Source organism: Onychostoma macrolepis, chromosome 14 (genome assembly GCF_012432095.1).
Source record: "Onychostoma macrolepis isolate SWU-2019 chromosome 14, ASM1243209v1, whole genome shotgun sequence".
Taxonomy (NCBI): Eukaryota; Metazoa; Chordata; class Actinopteri; order Cypriniformes; family Cyprinidae; genus Onychostoma; species Onychostoma macrolepis.
The window spans coordinates 7010139-7034773 of NC_081168.1; the positions used below are offsets into that span (position 1 = coordinate 7010139).

At 37.6% G+C, this 24635-nt stretch overlaps 1 protein-coding gene across 8 annotated transcripts in view; it reads left to right on the forward strand.

The window, feature by feature from the left end:
* The window catches only part of tenm2a (teneurin transmembrane protein 2a), a 646939-nt gene that overhangs the window by 574797 nt on the left and 47507 nt on the right, over window positions 1–24635 (forward strand). For all 8 annotated transcript variants that reach the window (XM_058798657.1, XM_058798659.1, XM_058798660.1 and 5 more), the window contains one exon: window positions 4745–4983. In XM_058798657.1, the coding sequence (XP_058654640.1) occupies window positions 4745–4983 (239 nt within the window). The remainder of the gene's footprint in view (window positions 1–4744; window positions 4984–24635) is intronic.

Consider the following 24635-nt stretch of genomic DNA (forward strand, 5'->3'; position numbering starts at 1 on the left):
CCAAACAATGCTCGACATAAATCACTGTCAATTAAGCACGCCGTGTAAATCAAGCATTTTAATTTCATTTCACAATTAAGCCACTCCATCCGCATTCAGCTTCCCCTTACCATCCCGAGATGAAATGAGCTTTCAATAGAGATTCAGCCAATAGCTATGAGTTACACTTCAACTCGAGCGCGCACGCTTCCAGAATGACCTTAATTAATTTCCCTCCGTCACCCCTGTCAGCTGGCAAATTAGTGGCTGCAACCTTCTGCGTGGGTAAAAATGATTTGGCATTTAAGTGACTGACTTGACCTTGCGAGTCGCCCGACTTCAGACAGTGGCGGAATGACACGGAGGCGGCCCGCAGGAAGCGAAGCTGTATTTTTAGACGTGCACTTCGGCTGCCTTCCTGTCACTCTGCTGCTCATTGCAGGCCTGATTACTGCCTACCTGTAACCTGCTAGCTTCCCCTTTACAGTTTGTGCACGGTCGCACCTGACAGGAAGACGCAAAGGGAGACGACGCGGGTTCAGATAAAGGCATGAAGCTGGAGGTGGAGGGTACCGCCTGTGGCATCACACCATCAATTGGGGAAGCAAGAAGGGTGGAAAGAATATTACAGAGAGCGAATATGAATACGAAGAAATGCGAGATTCTGCTTTTTTCCGCTGTTGACCGAGCTTCCTGGTTCATGCACACAATTATTCAAGCTCTGCATGTGTTTGTGCACTACTGTGTGTATGTGTTATACATGCGTGTTTGAGTCAGTGAGGCCTAAGGCAGTGTAGATGTCACCCTCAGCTGGGGAAAAACAGCTTTGTTATGTAAAGCCATCGTGTGGAATCCTCCATGTGGCCTCCATTCATTATACTGCTGCATTATTATCATTTATTATCATTCATTACGTTTATCATGCTGCGCTCACTCTCTCCATCTCTCCCTTAGTGGCTTTTTTTTGACAGACCTCTATCTTTTTCTTTTGTATTTCTTCTGAGGTCCCTATAGGCTTGTGGCAAGAGACAGATGTGCTAGTTATGGAGTCATACCTCTTTTTTTTTTAAGGAATCAGATATTCTTAATTGGACAAATTAAATGTGAGATCTAAAGGGGTGTCTTTGCTGTGAGTGCTGGTATACAATCTACCAGTACTGGTATTTTTCACCTTTTGTATAACTCCAGTTGTCTGTATTATTTATTTTTTTCAGACATATTGTAAATCTGTATATTAGTGGTGGAGATTTTTACTCATTTCACCAGAAGGTGACAACACGTGACTCTCTTTATGAGTGAAGTCATTGACCCATATATGCAAGCGATTCCTTCAAAAACACTGATTCCTTAGGAAGGAAACAAGTGAATTTCTTTGAATGAGTCATTGAACCATTTACTCAACTTCCATCAAAAACATTGATTCAAGAAACAAAACAAAACAAGTGACTGTCTTTTTGAATGATTAATTTAATAATATTTATCTTAAATTAAAACATTGGTTCAATCAGGAACTAAACAAATGACTTATTGAATTCAGGATGTGATACTATAGTATTACTCTTGTTATTATGGCTGAAATAGTAAAAATATTCTGCTAGTATGCTATTCTAAATACAGTCACTATCTTTATGATTTTTTTAAATGAATTTATCAATTCATTCAAAACTGATTCGTTCAGGAACAAAACAAGTGGTTGTCATTATGAGGTAGTCTTTGAATCATTTACTTAAAGATCATTTATTTAAAAACACTTACTGTACTCAGGACCCAAAAAGTGACTGTAATTGAATTATTCATTCAACCAACTCAGCCAACAATTCAACCAACTGGTTGATTCCAGAACGAAACTAGTGACTTAGTGAATTAGGTAAAGCATACTAGAACTTAAATTGTTTACAACTTAAATTTTAGACACAATGCTGCCAGTTTACTCTGTTTTTGCTCCACAAGCATAAACTGACAAACTGGTATCTTCGCTAAAATGCAATTGTTTCTATATAAAATGTATAATATGTATTGTAATATACTTTAGTAGTATCTGGTCATGTTCTCTTGTGTAAATGTACAGAATTTAAGAGTGCACTGTATGTGCACTGTAGGTTAAAACTTAAAAAAAATCCCTCGGTGATGGGTTCGTTAGGCACTGACCCCAGTAGTCCCATCAGGCCAGATTCCAGGGGGGTTCAGTCTGTCCATCCATGGGTGAGTGTGGGATGATAGAGGGATGTATGGGGATAGGCCGATAAGAGATGGGGGTAATGGAAGGGCTGGAGCACGACGGAACAAAAATCAGCTCTGGAAATGGAATCCTCCGCTGGAACGTGTCCAGAGATATTGGAAGGCATCTTGTGGAAAGAGGCTATTAAAGATCACAGGAGTGAGCAGCCTGTAGCCGTTTCCCTCGTAGGTTAGAGGTATGAGGGACGGATGTATCTGGGGGGTAAGGTGTGGGGGCCGGTCCAGAGACAAGCCTCTCAGGCAGATATCTGACCGCAGAAAAGCCCTCAGCCTCTCGATTTGGTCTTAATAGAGAACGGGACCTGATAAAACACGACAAACCCCACGACCCCACGCTAATCACAACAGCAACCTGACCGCAGCTAATCCATTTTACACTACATCTCTTTTTAAAACTGCATCCGTGCTGCTGGCGCGACAGGGCCTTGCGTGAAACTAAAGTCCTCATTTGCAGGGCAGGAAACACCAGCATGGGGCTCAGAGCAGTAATTAACTGCTAAATTATTTAAGTACAATGCTAAATTGTACAAGTTTCATCAATAATCTATTGTAGCATTAAGGCTATGTTAGCGAGTATCACCACTAATGAGAGCAGCACAGTAGAAAGACCGGAGAATACCAGTCTGACACCAGAGAGACCGCTCTGACACTTACTTTCCGAGTGATGTCATTTCTTAAAGGTAAAGTGTGTCATTTTTTTCCCGGTGTTAAATATCAATAAATATTAATTCTGTCATCATTTACTCAACCTCATATCTGACTTAATTTCTTCCTACTGTGCACCGCAAAGAGAAAACTGACTTCTGATGCAGCTCTCATTCTCACAACATATTCAAAGTTTTCATTAAAATACCTTTTTTAATGTATTTATTTATTTTTTCCATGTAATGTTGTTGTATGGCTTCAGTAGACTGTAGTTGAAAAGTCATACAGACTGTTTGGTGCTTTTAAGATGATTTTTGACATTTTGTGTGGTTTCTTTATGCATTCATTGTAAGAACAGAAGCTACTCTTTGTGTATTTTTATTTTCACAGATAAAATACATAAAGAACAACATAATGGTGCTTAATTTGGGGTGAACTGTCCTTTTAAAATACATTTAATTTTTTAACCTGCTACTTAGTTGTCACATCGGTGTTGTTCAGTGTTAATTTTGTCACAGATTTTTGTTGTCATAGTTTCTTTAAAATTTAGTAAATATTTTGTAATGTCATTGTTAGTTTTAGTCAGTTTTATTCTAATGCCACATTAATCTTTTAATATCAAGAGACCATAAGATAGAAAAAAAAAATCACAAGTACAGCTAAATCATCTTTTATATTTATGTATATACAGAATTAAAAGTTGTTGTTTTTTTATTTCTCTTAAGACGGATTTTATAAAAAAAAAAATGTTTTTTGTATGTATTTATTAAATGTTGAATCTATACCCTGTAAAGCCGATATGGCAAAAACTTTAATACAGTTAAATTGAAAAAACTAAACTGACACAAATGACAAAATATTATTTTCAATGAAAAATTTGTCAGATTTGTAGCATTTTTCAACATGTGAAAGTACAAGCAAGAACTGTCACACAGTTATAATATATCCTGTCTGTGACAGCCTTTAGCACCCATAATGACATGAGTTCATGAAATAATAATATTCTACCGATAAAGAAAGAAAAAAAGATCTTCTATTTGCCTCAACTTTTAGGGCAGAATCTGCTGTTTGTCCAAACAATGGGAGGCAAGGGTAGCAGGAGTGTTTTGGAAACGATTCTGTTTAGTACAAAAATGACATTTTTAAAGCTAGTCAGGGGTAAAAGTGATTTGTGAGGCATTTGTTAGATCTTTCAGAATTGCGCACCATAGTGAAAAACATTCTGTGGAATCCTGCCAGACTGTTGTTACATGGCTCTGTGGTCTATGAACTGCATTTATGATGTTTTTGGAAGCTTAACACTGATTATCTCCGAGTACGTTCTGATCACGGTAGTCTCGATGCTGAGGCTGGATATTAACAAATCACATCCTGTTTGTCTGCGCCAAGAGTCCGTTTATGAGGCTGTAATGATTAATCTCACTGTGAAGTACACAGCAATATCCTCCTGTCTGGATTTTTCTTTTCATCACCCCGACGGAAATGACCCCGTACCAGAAAATCAAACCGCTGCGGATGGTCTCAGTGAAGTGTGTGTCTCTGTACAGTATGTGTTTGTTGTACCTGAAAGGAGCGGAGGCTTTTGAATTATTGAGTGACTTTGTTGTGTAAGTGTCCCTCGGTGGGCCGGGATGGGCCTGCGGTGCCATGTGTTCGTGTGCCATATGTCCACTGCTCCACACTGAGGCGCTGCATACACTGTCCTTCACCCCCAACAAGCGCCTGCGACACTCAGCGGTCAACACAACACACACGAACACACGTGTACCTTAGAGCTTAGAAAGGGAGGATGCAGTATGGAGATTTGATACCAGGGATGGATGTGACCTTCCACGTGTGCTTGAAATACTAAAAGTGCTATTTATCTTTTTCTGTTCTGCAGGCATTTCCTGTTTAAGACCTCTTCAGGGACCACTCCTCTCTTTAGCAGCTCATCTCCGGGTTACCCTTTGACGTCCGGCACAGTATACTCTCCTCCACCGCGGCTCCTACCCAGAAACACCTTCTCCAGAAGCGCCTTCAAGCTAAAGAAGCCGTCCAAGTACTGCAGCTGGAAATGTGCCGCCCTGTCGGCGATCGCTGCCGCCGCCCTGCTGGCCATTCTGCTGTCCTACTTCATCGGTAAAATACCTCATTCTCTTTCTTTTTTTTCTTTTTTTTTGTCTTTAGCCTTTCAATGAGCTTTTTATTGACTGTGATGTGCATCTTCCATCTGTTAAGTCTCTCTTTTGGATCTCTTTTTATAATCGATTGAGAGACTCATTTAGGCATTATAATGAGCACTTATATCTGTACAAACACTGATTCGGTGATAGCAATAAGCAGATAATTGAATTCCACGTAGAGATTAAGTAGGCTATTCATCATTAGTTTGCGTGTGTGTGTGTGTGTGTGTGTGTGTGTACTGTATGTGTGTGCATATTTTATCCAGATGCTGCTCATTATTAAATGTGCCTGAGGAGAAATGTAGAAATGTTACCTAACTCATACCGTGTGATCTGTGACTAGAACTCACCAGTTACGTTGTAAAGATCTAAATTATTAAAAGCAATGCTTCGCCTTGTGCTTTATGCATCTAAGCTGCCCAGCTGGCTTTAACCTGTGTATTTTTTAAAAGGACTCTGATTTTTATTGAAGTACATTTCTGCCACAGGGATGGAAATATATTAAAAAAGTAAGGTAACACTTTACTTGAAGCCTTTTTATAATGCATTATAAAAGTATTTTGTAATCTCATTAATCTCATTAATAATAGTACATTAAAACACATGAGAAACAACCAGGAATCTGCAAATATTTTAATGCATTTTAAGTTGGACACAGTTGTTTACAAAAAGATATAATGCATTACAGCGTGCATTATAATTACCTTTGTAATGCACTATGCATAAAGGCTTCAAGTGTTACCAAAGTGATATTATGATACACAATTTTGAAATAATACAGTTACCACAAAAAAGTGACAGCTAGCCTGGTGGTAGCTAGCCTCTTAACATCTAGTTTATTTAAGAATTAATTGAATAAAGGTGGAATAAGTGAAGCTCACTGTTGAAGGTACTAATTGTAATCAGAAGACTGCTTTAATCGGAGGATTTTGTGTTACTAGTCCAGTTTAAAATTTCAGATTACTAGTCATGTAAACTACATATACTCGTGAATAATTATTTCAATCTATTTACGATGTGCTCGTTTACTCTATGAATATCCATGTCAACCTAAAGACAATGTCGGCCTCGTGGAGGACACTTTAAATGCAAAGCACTGCCGTGAGTCTTTAACCCCACACTGCGTCCGTGAAGGACATGCTTGAGGGTGTTATTATTTTCAATAAGGCCTCTCTGGTTTCGTGTTTTGGGAGTTTATGCTAGCGTCAGTTATCGGGTAATGGAGAAGCGGTGGCCTTCCCCTCACACCTCACGGCGCATCGTAAAGGACCCCCAGTGGAGAACAGAAATGAGTCCTCGCTCTTCACACTGGATGAGTTTAATACTGAGGGTGTGAACAGCATGAGAACGCAAAGAAAATGAGAAAAAGGTACACTCTCAATGAACATCAGAGAGAAAGTGAGACAAGGATAGAGACACAAAGCCACGTAGACAGACAAAAGCAGACACAGAGGTAGAGGTTGGCTTTCTGTGGCCTCTATTAGAAGCACACCTGGGCTGGGGAGTTTTGCTCTGGCAGGATGCCTCAGTCCCCTCTGTGTCTCTATTTAAAAGCCCCAAGCAAGGGGCAGATGTGTCACACGGACCCGCGCTGCCCCTCTTCTCTCTGGGGACCCCACTCAACAGATGGGGCAGTCAGCAAGTGCAGGAGTCAGCACAAACGCCCTTGTTCTTCCTGCCTGCGTCGTTGTACGTGTATTCAACTACCCGTCTGCCTTTCCCATGTCCTTCAGTGCTCCCCGCTCTTTTGTGCTGTCTGAAACTCAGCTCACTTATCTCACTCCAGATAAAACCACACAGACATCCACTTACTGAAGCTGGGGAAGGTTGAAAAAGTGTGTGGACACTAAAGTGATACTTGAAAGTGGCACTTAAAAAAAAAAAAAGAAAAAAAGTATTATTATTATTTAAATTTAAATTGTAGTATATTTTAAAATGTAATTTATTCTTGTTGATTTTTTCAGTAGTCAGTGTCACATGATAATTTTGATATTTCTGATTCTGATTTTAATTATGCTAAATTGCTGTCCAAGAAACATTTCTTATTATTATCAATCTTGAAAACAGTTGTTGTGCCTAATATATAGTATATTATTTATTGTAGAAACCATGATGCATAATTTGGATACATTTACAAGATTCTTTGATGAATAATATGTTCAAAAGAACAGCATTCATTTTAAAATTTGATCTTTTGTGACATTTTAAACATCTTTGCTGTCACTTTTATCAATTTAATGCATCATTGCTGAATAGAAGTTAAAAATAAATCTTCCTGGCCCCAAAATTTTGGATGGTAGTGTATGCATTATATAACAAAATATCAAATTAAGTGCTATTTATTTTAAAGATGAAAAAAGCACTTTCTTGTTTTGTAATGATACTACGAGTGTGATGATCTACATCTGTGGATGAATTAAATTGAAGGTCATTTAAAAAAGGAATTAAAAAGGTGGAGTTAGCATCATTTGTTTGCATATGCCACTGATGTGTTATGTAATGCAATGCAATGCATACATTTTTAATTATTACTTAGTGTCCAAACACTTATCAAATAGTAGTGACTCATACAACAGCCATATATTGTTTGCAAACAAAGGTTGAACTTTTATTTTGGTTTGAGCAGGGTTCATTCCAGTGGGAGGATTCATTCAGTGAATTTGTATTTACTTTTCTAAAGGTAATTCTAGCTGTACTGTCAGCGGTATTCAGTGGATGGACGTCTTAACCATCGGAAACTGACCCTGCTTAAACTCTCTGACAGTGTGTTTATGGACGTGTTCACATTTGTGTGCGTGTTTGTATACTAGTGCATCCCCACAAACAGATAAATGTGCCACTGCAGCATTTTCTCCAGCACAGACGTGGCTGCTAGTCCGTTGAGAGCTGCCCAATCTCCCTGGGAATGGAGGGAACGCACAGGGGAGAAAAAGAAGTTATTTTTATTTCCTCATCTTTTACTGGAGGCCTGAAAGACTCCTTTTTGCTTCATTCTCTTTGGGGATGGATAACTGTCCCAGAACGACACCATAGCCCCTGAAAGCCCGAATTCAGCACCAGGAGAGGAGGACTCACAGATGCTAGTACTAACACATTTCAGATCCCTGTGGCTTACATTCACACACATACACACACACACACACACACACACACTCACAGGTGTGCAGAGCAGTTCTCTATGAGGAGAGGAAAAGAAAGGAGAAAAAATAAGATGGGAAGAGGAGATGCAAAGAGCAGTGTCAAGATGAGATGAGACAAAAGAAATAACCTGATAAATGAGACCTGATAATATGAGGTGAGATGAGACAAGAATAGCCAAGATGAAATACAGTAAGACTAAAGAAAGGGATTTGGCAATGAAACATCAAAATTAGACAAGATGGGAAAGATTAGATGAGATGAGAAGAAAAGAAAAGAATTAAAAGTAAAAAATAAGAGAAAAGGGACGAGACAAGATGAGGCTAAATGAGAAGAGACACATGAGACAAGACAAGAGAAACAGTAATGAGATGAAACACACCAGATAAAATAGACAATGGAAAGAGATGAGATCATTTAACACCAGATGAAACCTGAGAGACAGAGATGAGATTAAGTGTTAATAGAAGTGTTGAGACAAAATAAGCTTGATTGAGACGAGAAAGAAATTAGACATAATAACACAAGATGAGAAGTGTCAAAACGAGATAAGAGTGGAGATAAGACAAAACGAGAATAGATTTTGAGACAAAACCAGGCAAAGAGATTAGACAAAATAATCCAAGATGAGGCCAAAGAGAAGGAAAACGGCAAGAGACGAGAAACAAAGATGAGATGAGCAGAGAAGCATTGAGACCAGATAATGAGTCAATAAAAAAAGATGAGAAAAGAAGAGAAGCATTAAAGCGAGAGAGCAAAATTAGAAAAGGGCTCGAACAAGATGAGATCAAATGAGAAGAGAAGCATTAAGATGAGATGAAAAGAGAATAAAATGAGACATTAACACAAAATGAGAAGAGAAACATCAAGGTGTGATAAGAAAAAACTAGAGACAAGACAAAGAAAAAAACTGGATGAGAAGAATAGTGTCAAAGCAATGTAGAGAAGAGATGAAACCTGATGAGACAAGACCAGGAAAAGAGATTAGACAAAATAACACAAGATGAGAAGAGAAACGTCAAGATGGACCAGAAAAAATTAGATGTGATGAGAAGCATTAAGACAAAATAACGAGTCAATTCATAGCTTTCAGTCACGTGACCGACTTGAAGACTTGGAGGGCAAAACATCCATGGAACTGCAGCTGCAATTTTTCATCTTTCCCAGCCGCAAATATTTAGATCACCTCTCAAAAGAATAAAACAAAGGTATGTGAACAAAATGCAAGTTTTGGCCATTTGCAATCCATATTAAGCACCCGCGGCAATACACAGTTCAATCATTAAACAGTGCGACAAAATATTGCAAAAACACTTAAAGTGCCTTAATATATTTAAAACGGTAATATTAAAAGATCAAATTCATTATTCACCATATTAATGATGCATAATTTACATAGGCAAGCAGATGAGGCTGGAATATGAACGCAATCCTTATAATGGTTTTCTATGGGAAGTCATTTAATGTGACATTTTGTTCATTGTGTTTATATTCTGGGTTCATCTTCTTGCCTGTACAAAATCTAGATCATCAATTTTGCCTTTTAATATTTGCGTTTTACTACATTATTACTTGATGCAATGTGCGTAAAAATAACTGGCGGTCAGCGGAGTAAAGCTTCGTTTTGCCCTCCAGGTGGGCGTTCCTATAAGGGTGTGACGTCACGTGAAAACTATCAATAGAAAAAAAATAATACAAATGGGAACAGAAGAGAAGCATTGAAGTTAGAACAAAATGAGAAAAGGGATCAAACATGATGCATCAAAGTGAGATAAGGCAAGGAGAAATAGAAATGAGACAAAAAAGGATGATGAAAGAAGAAGTGTCAAAACAAGATAAGAAAGCATTGAGTAGAAATGAGACCTGATGAGACGAGATGAGAATAGACATGATGAGACAAATGTACATACTGTATGTACAAAGTAGCTCAAGATAAGGCCAAATGGGAGGGAAACAAGAAAAACAGAGATTAGATGAGAAAAGAAGAGAAGCATTGAGACCAGTTCAGATGGGTCAAAAGAAAAAGGTGAGACAAAATAATGGGAACAGAAGAAAAGCATTAAGCGATGAGGATGAGACCAGATGGGACCAAACGAGAAGAGAAGCATCAAGATGAGACGAGAGAATGAAATAAGAAATTAAACAAGAAAGAGGGTGAGCACAAAATCAGAAGAGATGCATCAAAGTGACATAAGACGAAACGAGAAATGATGAGACAGGAAGAAAAAAAAAAAAGCGGAAAAGTGTTGAAACAAGATAGAGAGCACAGAGAAGAGACTGGTTGCATGCATTCATGACATCACTCTCGTCGCTATGTTGTGAGGCTGCTACAGCAGGGATGGGGTTGCTAGGATACAGGTGAGCGGTCCTGATGCAAAAGAGAAACAGGTCTGTCATCATATGTTGTGGAGAAGACAAACGCTCAGCAGCTCCCTCGCGGTCTCGTCTGCGCTAAAGACTGCTTGATTCATTGGCCCAGAGTGATCAAAGAAAGGAAGGAGGAGATAGAGGGAGAGCGGACAGGGGCAGATGGAATGTGTAACAGAGATAACAAGGTTTAGACTCCATCAGGCTACATGCTGATTCCACAGGCTGCAGTCTGGATGGCTCGGAGCCCGGTGAGGAACAACACAGTGTCAGAACAGCAACAGGAAGACGACGACTCACTTATATGGCACACTGACATAGCTAAAAGAGCTATATACACTAACACACTAAACACAAACGGAAGACAAGTTATTCATACTTGCTGAGAAGGTTGTGAAATACAAGTAGACCATTTTCTTGGATTGTTAGTTCTGGAACGACATCCATCAACAATCAGATTTTAGGGTGAGGGTCAAGGGTAAGGAAGCTTGAACAACATTTTATCATTGCCTGCTGATTTTAGTGTTATGTCGGGATAAAGCACAAGTTTTCTTTCTTTCTTTCTTTCTTTGTATATTTTTTATTTTATTTCATATTATTTTGAATGTAATGTAATTATTAATATTAAATTACAAAATAATTATGATCTTTATTTTACGACTGCGTTTTATTGCCTCGTTAAAAATAAAAAAATCTAAGGTTATGAGATTAAAGTCGTAATATTTCGAGAATAAAGTCGAAATGTTACGAGAATAAAGTCGAAATGTTACGAGAATAAAGTCGAAATGTTTCGAGAATTTAAATCGTAGAAATTAAAGAGCCCCGGGAGAAGTTGCCAAGCCACCGGAATTGATTTGAATATTGTTGCGTCCGAGCGGCCGCATCATCTTACTGGGATGTCAATTTTAAACAGCTTAATATCAAGAATATGATATTTATTAACAGACTGAACAGGAACAACTGTTTATCTTAACATCAGCTCACGCTCAATCGACATTCCTTTGGGGGGCGCTGTAGCTCTCTTATTTAACCCTTTTTTAATACACTACAAATATATGTGAGATTATTAGCAGAAATCATACCATATGTCATACTCGCGGGGACAGTATGCTTGGAAATAATATTTCATGTCTTCCATTGCATTCGTAGTGCGCCAGCCACCTAATAGCAATAGCTTAAGCTTTGTGCTTTTAGTGCTTTTAATATAAAACAAAGTATCAGCTTTCAAAATCAGTTTTATAGCGAAACACAAATTATGTGTCTTACAATAATGTGATTTTCAAGATCTTTAATGTGGCGTGACAGATCGCTGTATTTATGTGAATCAGTTCATTAAATTATTGTGAAAATTCCACCACCTGCTCCGCAAAAACATCTGTGTTGTCCAAACATTCATTCCTCACATTAAACAGCAATAAAACTTTCTAAAGGTTGAAGTGGACTCAAATTTGTTAACATACGTTATATTGTTATCTTTTCTGCTGTAAACGTTAAGTGACTATTCACAAACTGTTTTATTCATGGTATACTGTAAATGAGGACATAATATTTAACGTCTTCCATTCATTATTTGTAGCGCGCCAACCAGTAATCGCAACAATTGTGTGCTTTGTTGCTTTTACACACAGCTCAGCTTTCAAATTCTGCCAGTTTTATAACGAAATACAAATTATAAATATGTTTTTGCTCTTTATTTCAAGTTTATAGCAAGATATAAATTGAAGGAACATCATAAGGCATGAAAAAAAAAAACAGTTTAGCCTAATTTATAATGAAAATAATGTCTCGTCGTTCGTTATTGTAATCGGAAAGATGATTGACTCGCATGCCGCTTAACAAACACATTATTACAATATAGACTACATATTGTTTGTATTTCGCTATAAAACTGACAGATTTTGAAAACTGAGATTTGGAATATCTCCCGGTGCTTCCAATCCGGGCCATTTGCATGAGCAAAAAGGCTAGAATAGCCTATCTCAAAATATTATAACTATATAATCTTTATTCTCATAACATTTCGGCTTTAATCTCGAAACATATCGACTTTATTCTCGAAACTTTTCGAGTTTATTCTCGTAGTATTTCGACTTTATTCTCGTAATTTCAATTTATTCTCGAAATATTACGACTTTAATCTCGAAACATTACGACTTTAATTTGACGTATTATTTGTATTAGATTTATATATAATTAATATATGATTTTATATATATATATATATATATATATATATATATATATATATATATAATATAAAATTATTTACAAATGATTTAATTATAAAAATGATAAAAGTATTTAATACAAAATATATGAAAATTATTTATTACAAAGTATCATTTGTATTATTATTTAGCATTTTAGTTATTTAGCTATTTAGTGGTATATTTTGTATTTGGGTTAAATTGAATTATTAAGTCAACTTTTGAAATAAAATTATTATATTTATTGTAATTTATCATATCATCAATTATTAAATTATCATACAAATGTGTTTGTTACAAAATATATCATACATTTTATTACAGTATTAATAGTATTACAGTATTCATTCAATTATTAGACATTTTCATTTAAATTATCATTAACAAATTTATTGAATTATGATATCTATTAATATAAATTGTTACATTTATTATACATTAAATTATTAAAATTACAAAATATATTTTGTGCAAAATGTATCAAAATTATTTTTCCTCACATTATTAAAATTTAAATGTACTTATTATTAAATTATCATAAATATCTATATAAAATTACATTTATTATAAATTATTAAATTTATTGAAATTACAAATGTATTTATTGCAAAATCTATCATACAGTACTAAGTAGTTTTTTAACTATTTTATTCATACATTTATTCATTCATTCATTCATTTGCATGTAATGCTTTGGCGAAATGTACTTCATGTACTAGATGTGCCAAGAAAGCAAAATGAATGTTGCATGTAATTAGGATTTGATAGGAATTTTGTTCCAGTACCAGCAAAATATGTTGCTCTAGTAACATGTCCTATTTTAAAAAATAGCATGCAGAGAGCTACATTCTGCTAGATCACTGTGCATTTTCAGAGCACATCAGTGTCCTTGAGCTGGGAAAGTTGTGCGTGGGTAAGGCGATAGTGTGGGGTGCATGTGAGTTCTGTGTCACCTCTGTTTTTGTGCGGATACAGAGGCGGCTCATACATCAGTGAAGACAGGCCGTGTGGTGAGTGTCATGAAAGAAGACAGAAGACAAATTTGCACTCTCTCTCTCGCTCGCTCTCTCTGTACCCCCTCTCTCTGTATTTTTAGCAGCATCATCACTTCCCTTCATTGCCCACCAATGACTCAAATGCTCATCGCCACTCTGGGCCGTTGACCTTCACGCCAGCCGATGCGTGCACCTCCATCCATAACGCAGCGCTGTCTGGAGCGTTATTGAGTAATCACAGCCGCTTACTCTAACCGCATGCCGCAGTGTTGGGGCGGTCTGTGGAGTCAGGCAGCGTCCATAAACATCCCTCCGCTACCACTGAAAAGACATCGATTGCAGATTTAACTTCATTCTTCCTGATGTAGCTTAAGGGTCTTAAAGAAAACATAAAACAACATTAATTTCCATAATGTGATGTATTCTGGAGTGAAACAAAATGTTCACTAGGGCATAATGTAGGACAGGACTTTTTTATTGGATTGTGATCGTTTAGCTATTGTTTTATTGTTTGTTATTTTCCTACCTGCTTTTTATCAGCAAAAAAGCAAAGTCATTTCAAGAAGCAAGGATATTACATTTTGATGCAAAAAAATATTTTATGAATAATGTAAACTCATGTATAATGCACATTAATGTCATGGATATTTATTAAGTAAATACGACCAATTTTATTATTTTATAAAGTAATAGTTAACCCAAAAATGAAACTTCAGTCGTCATTTACTCACCCTCATGTCACTTCAAAAAGACTTTTTTTCCAAAGTAGAATAAAAAAGGCGATATTATGAAGAATGTGCAGGTTTATCTTTTTCATTCATTTACAGTGAATGGGGGCTGAATCTTTCAAGCTTCAAAAAAGTATGAGAAAACATCATACACTATCATAAAAGATGTGTATAATCTTCCATTCAAAAGTTTGGGGTCAGTAACTTTTTAAATCTTTTTTATTAAAAAAAAAAAAAAAACTCTTATACTCACCAAGGCTACATTTGTTTGATCAAATATACAGTTAAAACAGTAATATTGTTAAATATTAGTGCTATTTAATTGAATTTTCAGTCTTCAGTGTCACAAGATCCTTCTAAATCATTCTAATATGCTGATTTGGTTATCAATAAACTTTTATTATTATTATTATTATTATTATTATTATAAATGTTGAAAACAGTTGTGGAATTTGTGATAAAGATAATATAAAGTTTAATTTATTTGAAATGCATGTCACTTTACTGTCACTTTTGATAAATATAATGCATCCTTGCTGAATAAACTGAATATATATATATATATATATATATATATATATATATAAAACATAAAATGTATGAAAAATCGTACTGACCCCAAACTTTTGAATGGTAGTGCAAGTTTGTTTTGTGTGAGGAAAGACGTTATTCACTTTCATATGGAGCACTTTTATGATGACACTGAAGAAGGAAAGTCATACAGGTTTGGAAAGACATGAGGGTGAGCAAATGATGACAGATTTTCATCTAAGTTGCAAACAAGATGAAGAGACCTGCTGTGTGTGTGAGCAGACGAGCAGCTTTATCCCACATTGTCATTGTGGCTCCGAGGTGACCTCGGCATGTCATTTCACGGCAGTCATGAGGGACACAGAGACAGTGAGCGAAAGAGGACGCTGGACTTTGACACTGCACCAACATATGGTACATAGGGGACGAGAAGCATATGGCGTGTATGGTGTATTCCTGGTTCGGGAGCAGCAGGAGATGTTGACTGGAAGCTGGTGACTCTCAACAGACTGTTGTAGGTCAAGAGAAGTCACATCAAGGGCAAAGGGACACAAGTTCGCTTCAGTACGGCCGACTGACCCGGCTGGGTGGGAGAGAGAGAGAGCGCTCACACTGGCACACATCAGAGCTGAATCTCTCTAAAGAGGAGGAGAGAGTGCGTGTGAAGGGCGGCTTTCAACTCCTGTCTTTTCCTCCGTTCATCTATGTCCTTGTCGGTTTTGATTGATGTGTTTCATTTCTGGCACGGTGGTCAGCCGATCGCATGCACACGAACTCCCGCTCCAGTGCTAATGTTAGCAGCGGTCTTTGGTCTGTCAGCAGACGTCCACCGCTGCTCTGGCTGACCCGCACTGTCCATCTGCAGCTGGCCCTCCCGTCTTTTCATGTCTGTCCCTCCCTGTCAAACAAAGGTCCTTCTCTGAAGTAAAACTTTCACTAATCTCTATCATTGACTGATTGGTGGCATCCAGCGGATCAAGGGCCGTCACTAAAAAGGCAAGCCATACGGTCGTCAGCGTTGACCCAGCAGTGAATGAGGCTATTGAAGGTATTAGATTGATTTCGGTTCACAAACTGTTTATAATCACCCATGAGATTTGAGGCAGTCGCTTTCGCTGATATCTGTAATCAATGATGCCACATGTGGCGAGTCTGTGAGCCGGACCTGAGGATGTGTGCCGCTTTAAACTGGAGTCCCACATATGAAAAACAAAGCTAAATATTTCATAGCTCGAAGACAATGATGCAGTACTGGCATACAAATAAACAATCACAATCACAGACATCAAGGATTTGCTGATCTCACAGGAAAAAAAAGGGAGATGTGGGAAAAGGAGGATATAAAATATAAACAGTATGAAAATATATCAAGAAAAAGTGCTGATATAATCTCACCTGGGACGTGAGAGAGGCCTGGACCCCTGAGTGCTGGAGACAGACTTGAGATACGTCAGAATGTCTCATACTGACAGCGGAGAGAGAGAGACAGAGATGGAGGGAGGCGGCCATAATGAAGACAGAGAGATAGGGCGAGTGTGTCTATCTCTGTGTGCCATTGATCTAGCTCGTGATTTCAGCTGCCTCTCATTTCCTGTCGCTAATGTGAATGGATGAGCCTCTAGGCACAACACACACATACACAGACTGCATACAAAAACTGCATGGCACAAGCTCCTCTCTTTGTGTCTTGATAAGCGTGTTTGCGGAGGACCTTCCATTCTTTGTCCCATTCCTGCACTGTATTCAGCTCTGCGCTGACAAACTCTTATCAGATGTGTTTATGGCTCTGTTTCTCATATACACTCTATATCTTTATATCTAACTGTACTCTGTATTTTTCATGAATACTATCCAGAATATCCAGTATACATTTGACCCTAAAATCAAAAGAAATAGATACAAAAGACTATTATTATTATAATTATTATTATTATTAAAGGGGTCATATGATGCGATTTCAAGTTTTCCTTTCTCTTTGGAGTGTTACAAGCTGATTGTGCATAGATAAGATCCCTGAAGTTGCAAAGACTAAAGTCTCAAAACCAAAGAGATATTCTTTATCAAAGTTAAGACTCGCCACGCCCCCCTAAAACGTCTCATTCAAACATGCCCCCACATGTCTACGTCACGTTGTGAAAATATTTGCTTAATGCCGCCCAAATGTTCACTCGAGGAAAGAAGGCGTGGTTTCAGTAACTGCAGTAGTGCGTAGTAGCGCTTCTGAATCAGCGACTGTAAGTATGTTTTGTTATTAGTTTAAGTATTTGCTATTGACTGTTCAAATGCAGAGTTTTGCGCGTCGTGTGTGTGTGTGTGTGAGAGAGAGAGAGAAAGAGACAGGGTCATATTCTGTGTTACATCAAATACACAAAATAATGATCTTTAAAAAAAGCATCATATGACCCCTTTAATGTTTACACGCCATGGCTTCTAATTTATGCTTTAGGTGCATTTTATAACTTTTTTTTTTTTTTTTTAAACTAATACGGTGCCAAAAATATTGTTTCAGTAAACCAACAGGCATCTACATTTAGAATTATTGCATATTATGAAAATATGGAAATTACAAAAAATTAATTGCAAATCTGGACTCATTAAGGTAATGAGAAGCTGGGGGAAATATGCTTAATTGTCAGTTTTACAAATATTAATGGTCCTGAAAATAGTTTATTTTACTTTATACTAATTTATACACTTTTTTTAAGGTGCAATTCTTGCCATTAACAAACCATTAACTATGACTTTTGCCTCAATAAACTCCTAATCTGCTGCTTATTAATAGTTAGTAAGGTAGTTGTTAAGTTTAGGTATTATGTAGGACTAGGGATGTAGAATATGTGCTTTATAAGCACTAATAAACAGCCAATATGTTAAAGACATGCTAATAAGCAACTAGTTGATATTGAGAATTGGTCCCTATAAAGTGTTACCATTCTTTATTTATTTAGTTTTTATTTGATTTGATTTTGGTGTGAGCAGTCTTTTGTGAGAGCGATCCAATACATTTTCACCCAGTGTATTTTACTGTGCGTATGAATGATATATTGAATGCATGTTTGTGTTCAGAACAAAGGGGACGAGTGATGAACAACCTTTGGAGTGCAGGCAATGAGCTTTCAGTTGCATCATTTTGTTGGGTTGGGCCCCTGGAGGAAGTGTGTGTGTATTTGTGTGTTTGTGTGAGTATAGTGCTTCTCTGATGGATTAGGATGCTACTGATGGCTGCTTCACTCATTAACTGTGTATTTGAACTTGCCCCTCTCCCAAGAGACAGAAGCCAAGACTCTAATGAAACACACATACATATACGCAGAGCCCATGGGAATCTCCTGGTGCTTTGTAGTTCAACTTCAAAGCCCTCTGACCAGGCTTCTCATTTGCTGTAGCTCTACCCTACAGCCTCACCCTGTTCCATGTCCCACTCCATAAACACGTTTTACATTTCACATAAACACACACATTTAAACACCTGCCCAACTGAGCTATTACTGGAAAAAGTATATATTTATTCAGGGACATCATCTGTGACTAATGTCAGTTGGCCAGTTATAATCAGTGTTTGTTTATCAATAACATGTTACTCAAACTCATTTTTCATTCCATTACATATTTACTCATTATGGAAAGTAATGTGGTAAAGGGGTAGTCCATCCAAAAATTGAAGAACGTTAGTAACCAAACAGTTTTGGTTCCCACTGACTTTCATTGAATTTTATGCCCAAGTCAGTGGGAACTGAAACTGTTCAATTTTTGAGTCAATTATTTCTCAAAGTAATTTTCTTACAATCAGCTGACTGAGACGTGAAATAACAATCATGTTACTTTACTTGGTAACCTGATCTGAAGTTACTTGTATCACGCTTCCCCCAAAACTGATAATTGATTATAGATGAATTTGTAATATTCATAAAACAATAGGCAAAAAGTGCTCCCATGGCTCCCATGAGGCCACAGGACAGTTTTTGTGAATGGCATTGCAGTGATGCAACTGGCTCTGTAGGTCACAATCTATGACAGCATGGTGTACCTACTCAGTATGCAATAGTATGCACAGCTTGGGTCATTTTTTCATTAGCCATATGTATAGTACTATTGTTCTTTTTTTTAGGAAGAGGTTGTTGGTATCTGTCTAAATTGAATAGGTTCATTAGCATATGCCTGTGCATGCAACTATTCATTCTTAAAGGTACGGTAGCAAATAGGGCTGTGCAATTAATCAAATTTGATTGTCATGCGCATCTAGTCAGTAAAGCCGGTTTCGTGATTAGTAGTAAATCGGCATCACCTGCTTTCAGATGGAGCGGCATTTAGTACACAGAGCCGTAGTTCACTGACAAGCGATTCGTCTGCAATTATGAACGCAATATTGTCTAGCTTGTCAGCTTGTTTTTGCCCTAGTAGCAAAAGTAGTCGGTTTTATTCTAAAATTTTTAAATTGAAACTGCTTTATAGAAATTGAAGTTGTAATTTTAATTGAAAGCAACACTGACAATGTGTTTTCATGTTTAATTCTTTAAAGCTGCTTTTTTTTAAAGCAATCTGTTGTATAAAGTACAAAATAAATGTGATGTGATTTTACTTGACTGGAGTGCCGAATTGCAGAGTTTGTGCAAACAAGCAGTATCCACGCCTCTATAATCAGATGTTTTTTCTGCTCTTTTCACACCACTGTCATTTTTGTTGTGTATTTATTTTGTTATTGAGAGCAAAGTGTGCAGCACATATTTACATACTCATCTACATGCAACTCTTAGTGTGGGTGGCGTCTGGATGTTTGCTAACAGTATACCGCTCCAAATGTATTTCAACTTCTTTTTACCCCTAAGCAGATTGAAAACAAACTTCATCGTGAGCATATTGAGGCCTTAGAAGTCGGTGGGAATGCTAAGCTAATGTGTTACTGTTTCGGATGAGATGTGGAAAGAGGGTGAGAAGTTTTCTTCTTTTTCTACAGAAGGATACGTAAACCAATTACAAATGCCGTCCAGGATAGTCTCAGCTTACAATTAGTGTCCTAATTGAGGTCAGTCTTGTTAATTTAGTGGTAAATTAGAACAGTTAATACGCGTTTATTATGGAGGCCAAGGGAGGCCGCAAAAATAAGGTAAGGGAAAATTACCTTTTAAGTAATATGAGGTCTCTTTTGCGCTCTAATTATGGCTGTGTAATTGTGTGATATGTTGAGTGGAGGTGCGTGCGGATAGAGGGATAGGATGTCCTGGTTTCTGCCGCGTGTTGTAGTATGCTAGAGAGGTGACCTGAGAGTGTGTCCCTCAGCTTAATGACACACACACAGTGCCTCGAGTGTTTTTGTGAGATTGCGAGATTCTCTGTCGAGAATTGCTAAGTGAGCTAAGAAGCATTTCCCACATTCTTTGTTTGCTGATCGGACACATTTTAGCAAGGGAAGATTCCACAAAACACACGACTCTGAATTCTCAGGTGCCGTCAGAGGAACTACAGTATGTGGAAGAATTGCACCGTTACATGTGGAAACACAAGGCATGAAAGGTAAATAATAGAATTTGGCTGCATGCAACTCGTATGTGTGGATGCTAGAAGATGTTAGTGTCTGTGCATGTGCATGTGTGTTGAAAGTAAGAAGTAAGAGTGAGGGGAAAAAAGACAAATGGAAGAAGGGATGTAGACAGAGATGCTTCTTCTTTATGAAAAATGTATTTGCTTGCCTACAGAGAAATTCATGCGAGAGCCCTGCCTCATATATAACATCTGTAGGGAAATAAGTGCATGTATTCTTTATGATGAACAGATATGAAGACATCTCGTGTTCACTTCATATTTAACATCTTAGGGAGCAATAGTGCTTATAACAAGTGTGGCTGTGTAATCGTGTTTATTTTGGTTTCCAACAGGCCTGCACAGACTCGGTGAGAACAGAACTTGATAGAAACTTTAACAGATTTTCTCATTTCAGTTCAGTGTTTTAGCTAATTTGAATAGACTTTCTGCCATCAATTACACATTTAACACAGATTTTCCCCTAAAAATGTGAAAATGGTTGCACTCTTTTCTTAAAAGAGTTGTTCACTTGAAAAGTACAGATATTGTTTTGGACTTTGATTGAATGAAACAAACATTTTGAATCTTTTCAAAATATATTATTTTGTGTTCTACAAAAGAAAGAAAGTCTAACAGGTTTGGAATGACATAAGGGTGAGTAGATGATGACAGAATTTTTAATTTTTGGGTGAACTATCTCTTTAAATAACAACATCAGTAAGACAAGATAAAGCTGACTTTTAAATTCCCACCAGGAGACTAAAAGAAACATCTGAAATGTCTAAAAAAAACATGCAGAAATGTCTTTTTGACTGCACCTGCTGTGAATCAAAGATTGCTGAAAATTCAAACGCGTATGTGTGTGTGTGTGTGTGTATCTGCTGTCCGTTTTGTGTTATTTATAGCCGTGTCTCGGGGTGAGTTTGGACCTGGCCGTCCACTCGCATGTGACTTACTTTCCACTCGGGCCAGAAGCAGCTCAGCCAACACCAGCATAGTACACAGGCATATGGATCCATTCTAGCAGAGAGAAACCTGCCACCTGCTTATGACTATATGTGTGTGTGTGGTCACAGAGGTCTAATCGGTGATGACAGGTGCAGCTGAATCATAGAGGGACGTCCTGCCAGCCCTACTTCGATATGCACATACGTCCGCTCTCTTTCTCCTTCTCTCTGCGTCTCCCGCTCATGCACACAAATAAACAGACAGGAACTGCCAAGAGCTTCCTCCAGGTCTCTCTCACACGTAACTGTACCTTAAGGACAACCTTAAACCTCCATTTCAGGGCCCCATCTTCACTTGTCTTGTTCTGTCTCTCTTCTTCTCGGTCGTTCTCGTGCACACATGCACACGTATAGCATCCCTTTCTTCCTCTTTCTTTCTATTGCTCCCTTGGTGCATTATCTCACCCATTTTTCCTTGCTCTATCCATCCTTCCTTTTTCACTGTCCAAGGTAACCTTGTAGCAGGGCTGTTGGCATGTCAGGCCGAACTGCATTTTGAATTCTGGAATATTCCAGCTGTAAACATCTGCCGCTGTATAATTATGGTGCAGACATGACAGCACACATGCATGCATACGAATATACACATTTTCTGGCAAATTCACAGAACAGTTTTTCTCAGAGTATTTCAGCACAAAATGTGCCACATATTCACTAACCACCTGTAATCCAGTTTAATCAGGCAATAAATACACTGAAATAATGACACACTGTTATTACAAATACACAGACTCATAAGCACACTTGCGCTCATGCACATAGACACTTATGAATGGAATTATAATATATTTTACATTTGTTTTTTCATCTATCATATATAGTGGGGCAAAAAAGTATTTAGTCAGCCACCAATTGTGCAAGTTCTCCCACTTAAAAAGATGAGAGAGGCCTGTAATTTTCATCATAGGTATACCTCAACTATGAGAGACAAAATGAGAAAAAAAAAATCAGAAAATCACATTGTAGGATTTTTAAAGAATTAATTGGTAAATTCCTCGGTAAAATAAGTATTTGGTCACCTACAAACAAGCAAGATTTCTGGCTCTCACAGACCTGTAACTTCTTCTTTAAGAGGCTCCTCTGTCCTCCACTCGTTACCTGTATTAATGGCATCTGTTTGAACTCGTTATCAGTATAAAAGACACCTGTCCACAACCTCAAACAGTCCAACTCCAAACTCCACCATGGCCAAGACCAAAGAGCTGTCAAAGGACACCAGAAACAAAATTGTAGACCTGCACCAGGCTGGGAAGACTGAATCTGCAATAGGTAAGCAGCTTGGTGTGAAGAAATCAACTGTGGGAGCAATTATTAGAAAATGGAAGACATAAAAGACCACTGATAATCTCCCTTGATCTGGGGCTCCATGCAAGATCTCACCCCGTGGGGTCAAAATGATCACAAGAACTGTGAGCAAAAATCCCAGAACCACACGGAGGGACCTAGTGAATGACCTGCAGAGAGCTGGGACCAAAGTAACAAAGGCTACCATCAGTAACACACTGCGCGCCAGGGACTCAAATCCTGCAGTGCCAGACGTGTCCCCCTGCTTAAGCCAGTACATGTCCGGGCCCGTCTGAAGTTTGCTAGAGAGCATTTGGATGATCATATGGTCAGATGAAACCAAAATAGAACTTTTTGGTAAAAACTCAACTTGTCGTGTTTGGAGGAGAAAGAATGCTGAGTTGCATCCAAAGAACACCATACCTACTGTGAAGCATGGGGGTGGAAACATCATGCTTTGGGGCTGTTTTTCTGCAAAGGGACCAGGACGACTGATCCGTAAACGAAAGAATGAATGGGGCCATGTATCGTGAGATTTTGAGTGAAAACCTCCTTCCATCAGCAAGGGCATTGAAGATGAAACGTGGCTGGGTCTTTCAGCATGACAATGATCCCAAACACACCGCCCGGGCAACGAAGGAGTGGCTTCGTAAGAAGCATTTCAAGGTCCTGGAGTGGCCTAGCCAGTCTCCAGATCTCAACCCCATCGAAAATCTTTGGAGTCCGTGTTGCCCAGCGACAGCCCCAAAACATTACTGCTCTAGAGGAGATCTGCATGGAGGAATGGGCCAAAATACCAGCAACAGTGTGTGAAAACCTTGTGAAGACTTACAGAAAACGTTTGACCTCTGTCATTGCCAACAAAGGGTATATAATTTTGTTATTGACCAAATACTTATTTTCCACCATAATTTGCAAATAAATTCTTTAAAAATCCTACAATGTGATTTTCTGGATTTTTTCTCATTTTGTCTCTCATAGTTGAGGTATACCTATGATGAAAATTACAGGCCTCTCTCATCTTTTTAAGTGGGAGAACTTGCACAATTGGTGGCTGACTAAATACTTTTTTGCCCCACTATATATATATATATATATATATATATATATATATATATACACACACTGCCGCTCAAAAGTTTGGGATCAGTAAGATTTTTTATGTTTTTTAAGAGAGACTCTTCTGCTCATCAAGGCTGTATTTATTAGATCAAAAATACAGGAAAAACAGTAATATTTAGAAATCTTATTACAATGTCTAATATTGGTTTCCTATTTTAATATACTTTAAAATAGAATTTATTTCTGTGACCCATCGCTGAAATTTCAGCATCATTACTCCAGTCTTCAGTGTCACATGATCCTTCAGAAATCATTCTAATATGCTGATTTATTATGAGTGTTGAAACTGTTGTGCTGCTTCATATTGTTTTTTTGGAACATGTTTCTTTGATGAATACAAAGTTAAAAAGAGCAGCATTTGTTCAAAATAGAAATCTTTTCTAACAATATAAGTATTTACTATGACTTTTATTCATTTAACACATCCCTCCTGAATAAAAGTATTAATTTCTTTAAAAAATAAATAAAAAATGTACTCACCCCAAACTTTTGAATAGCATTGTATATTGTAACACAGAAATTATTTTGTAAATAAATGCTGTTCTTTTTAACTTTTTTATTAATCAGAGAATCCTACAAAAAAAAATATCACAGGTCCCCAAAAAAAATATGAAGCAGCACAACGGTTTCCAACATTGATTATAAATCAGCATATTAGAATGATTTCTGAAGGATCATGTGACACTGAAGTAATGATGCTGAAAATTCA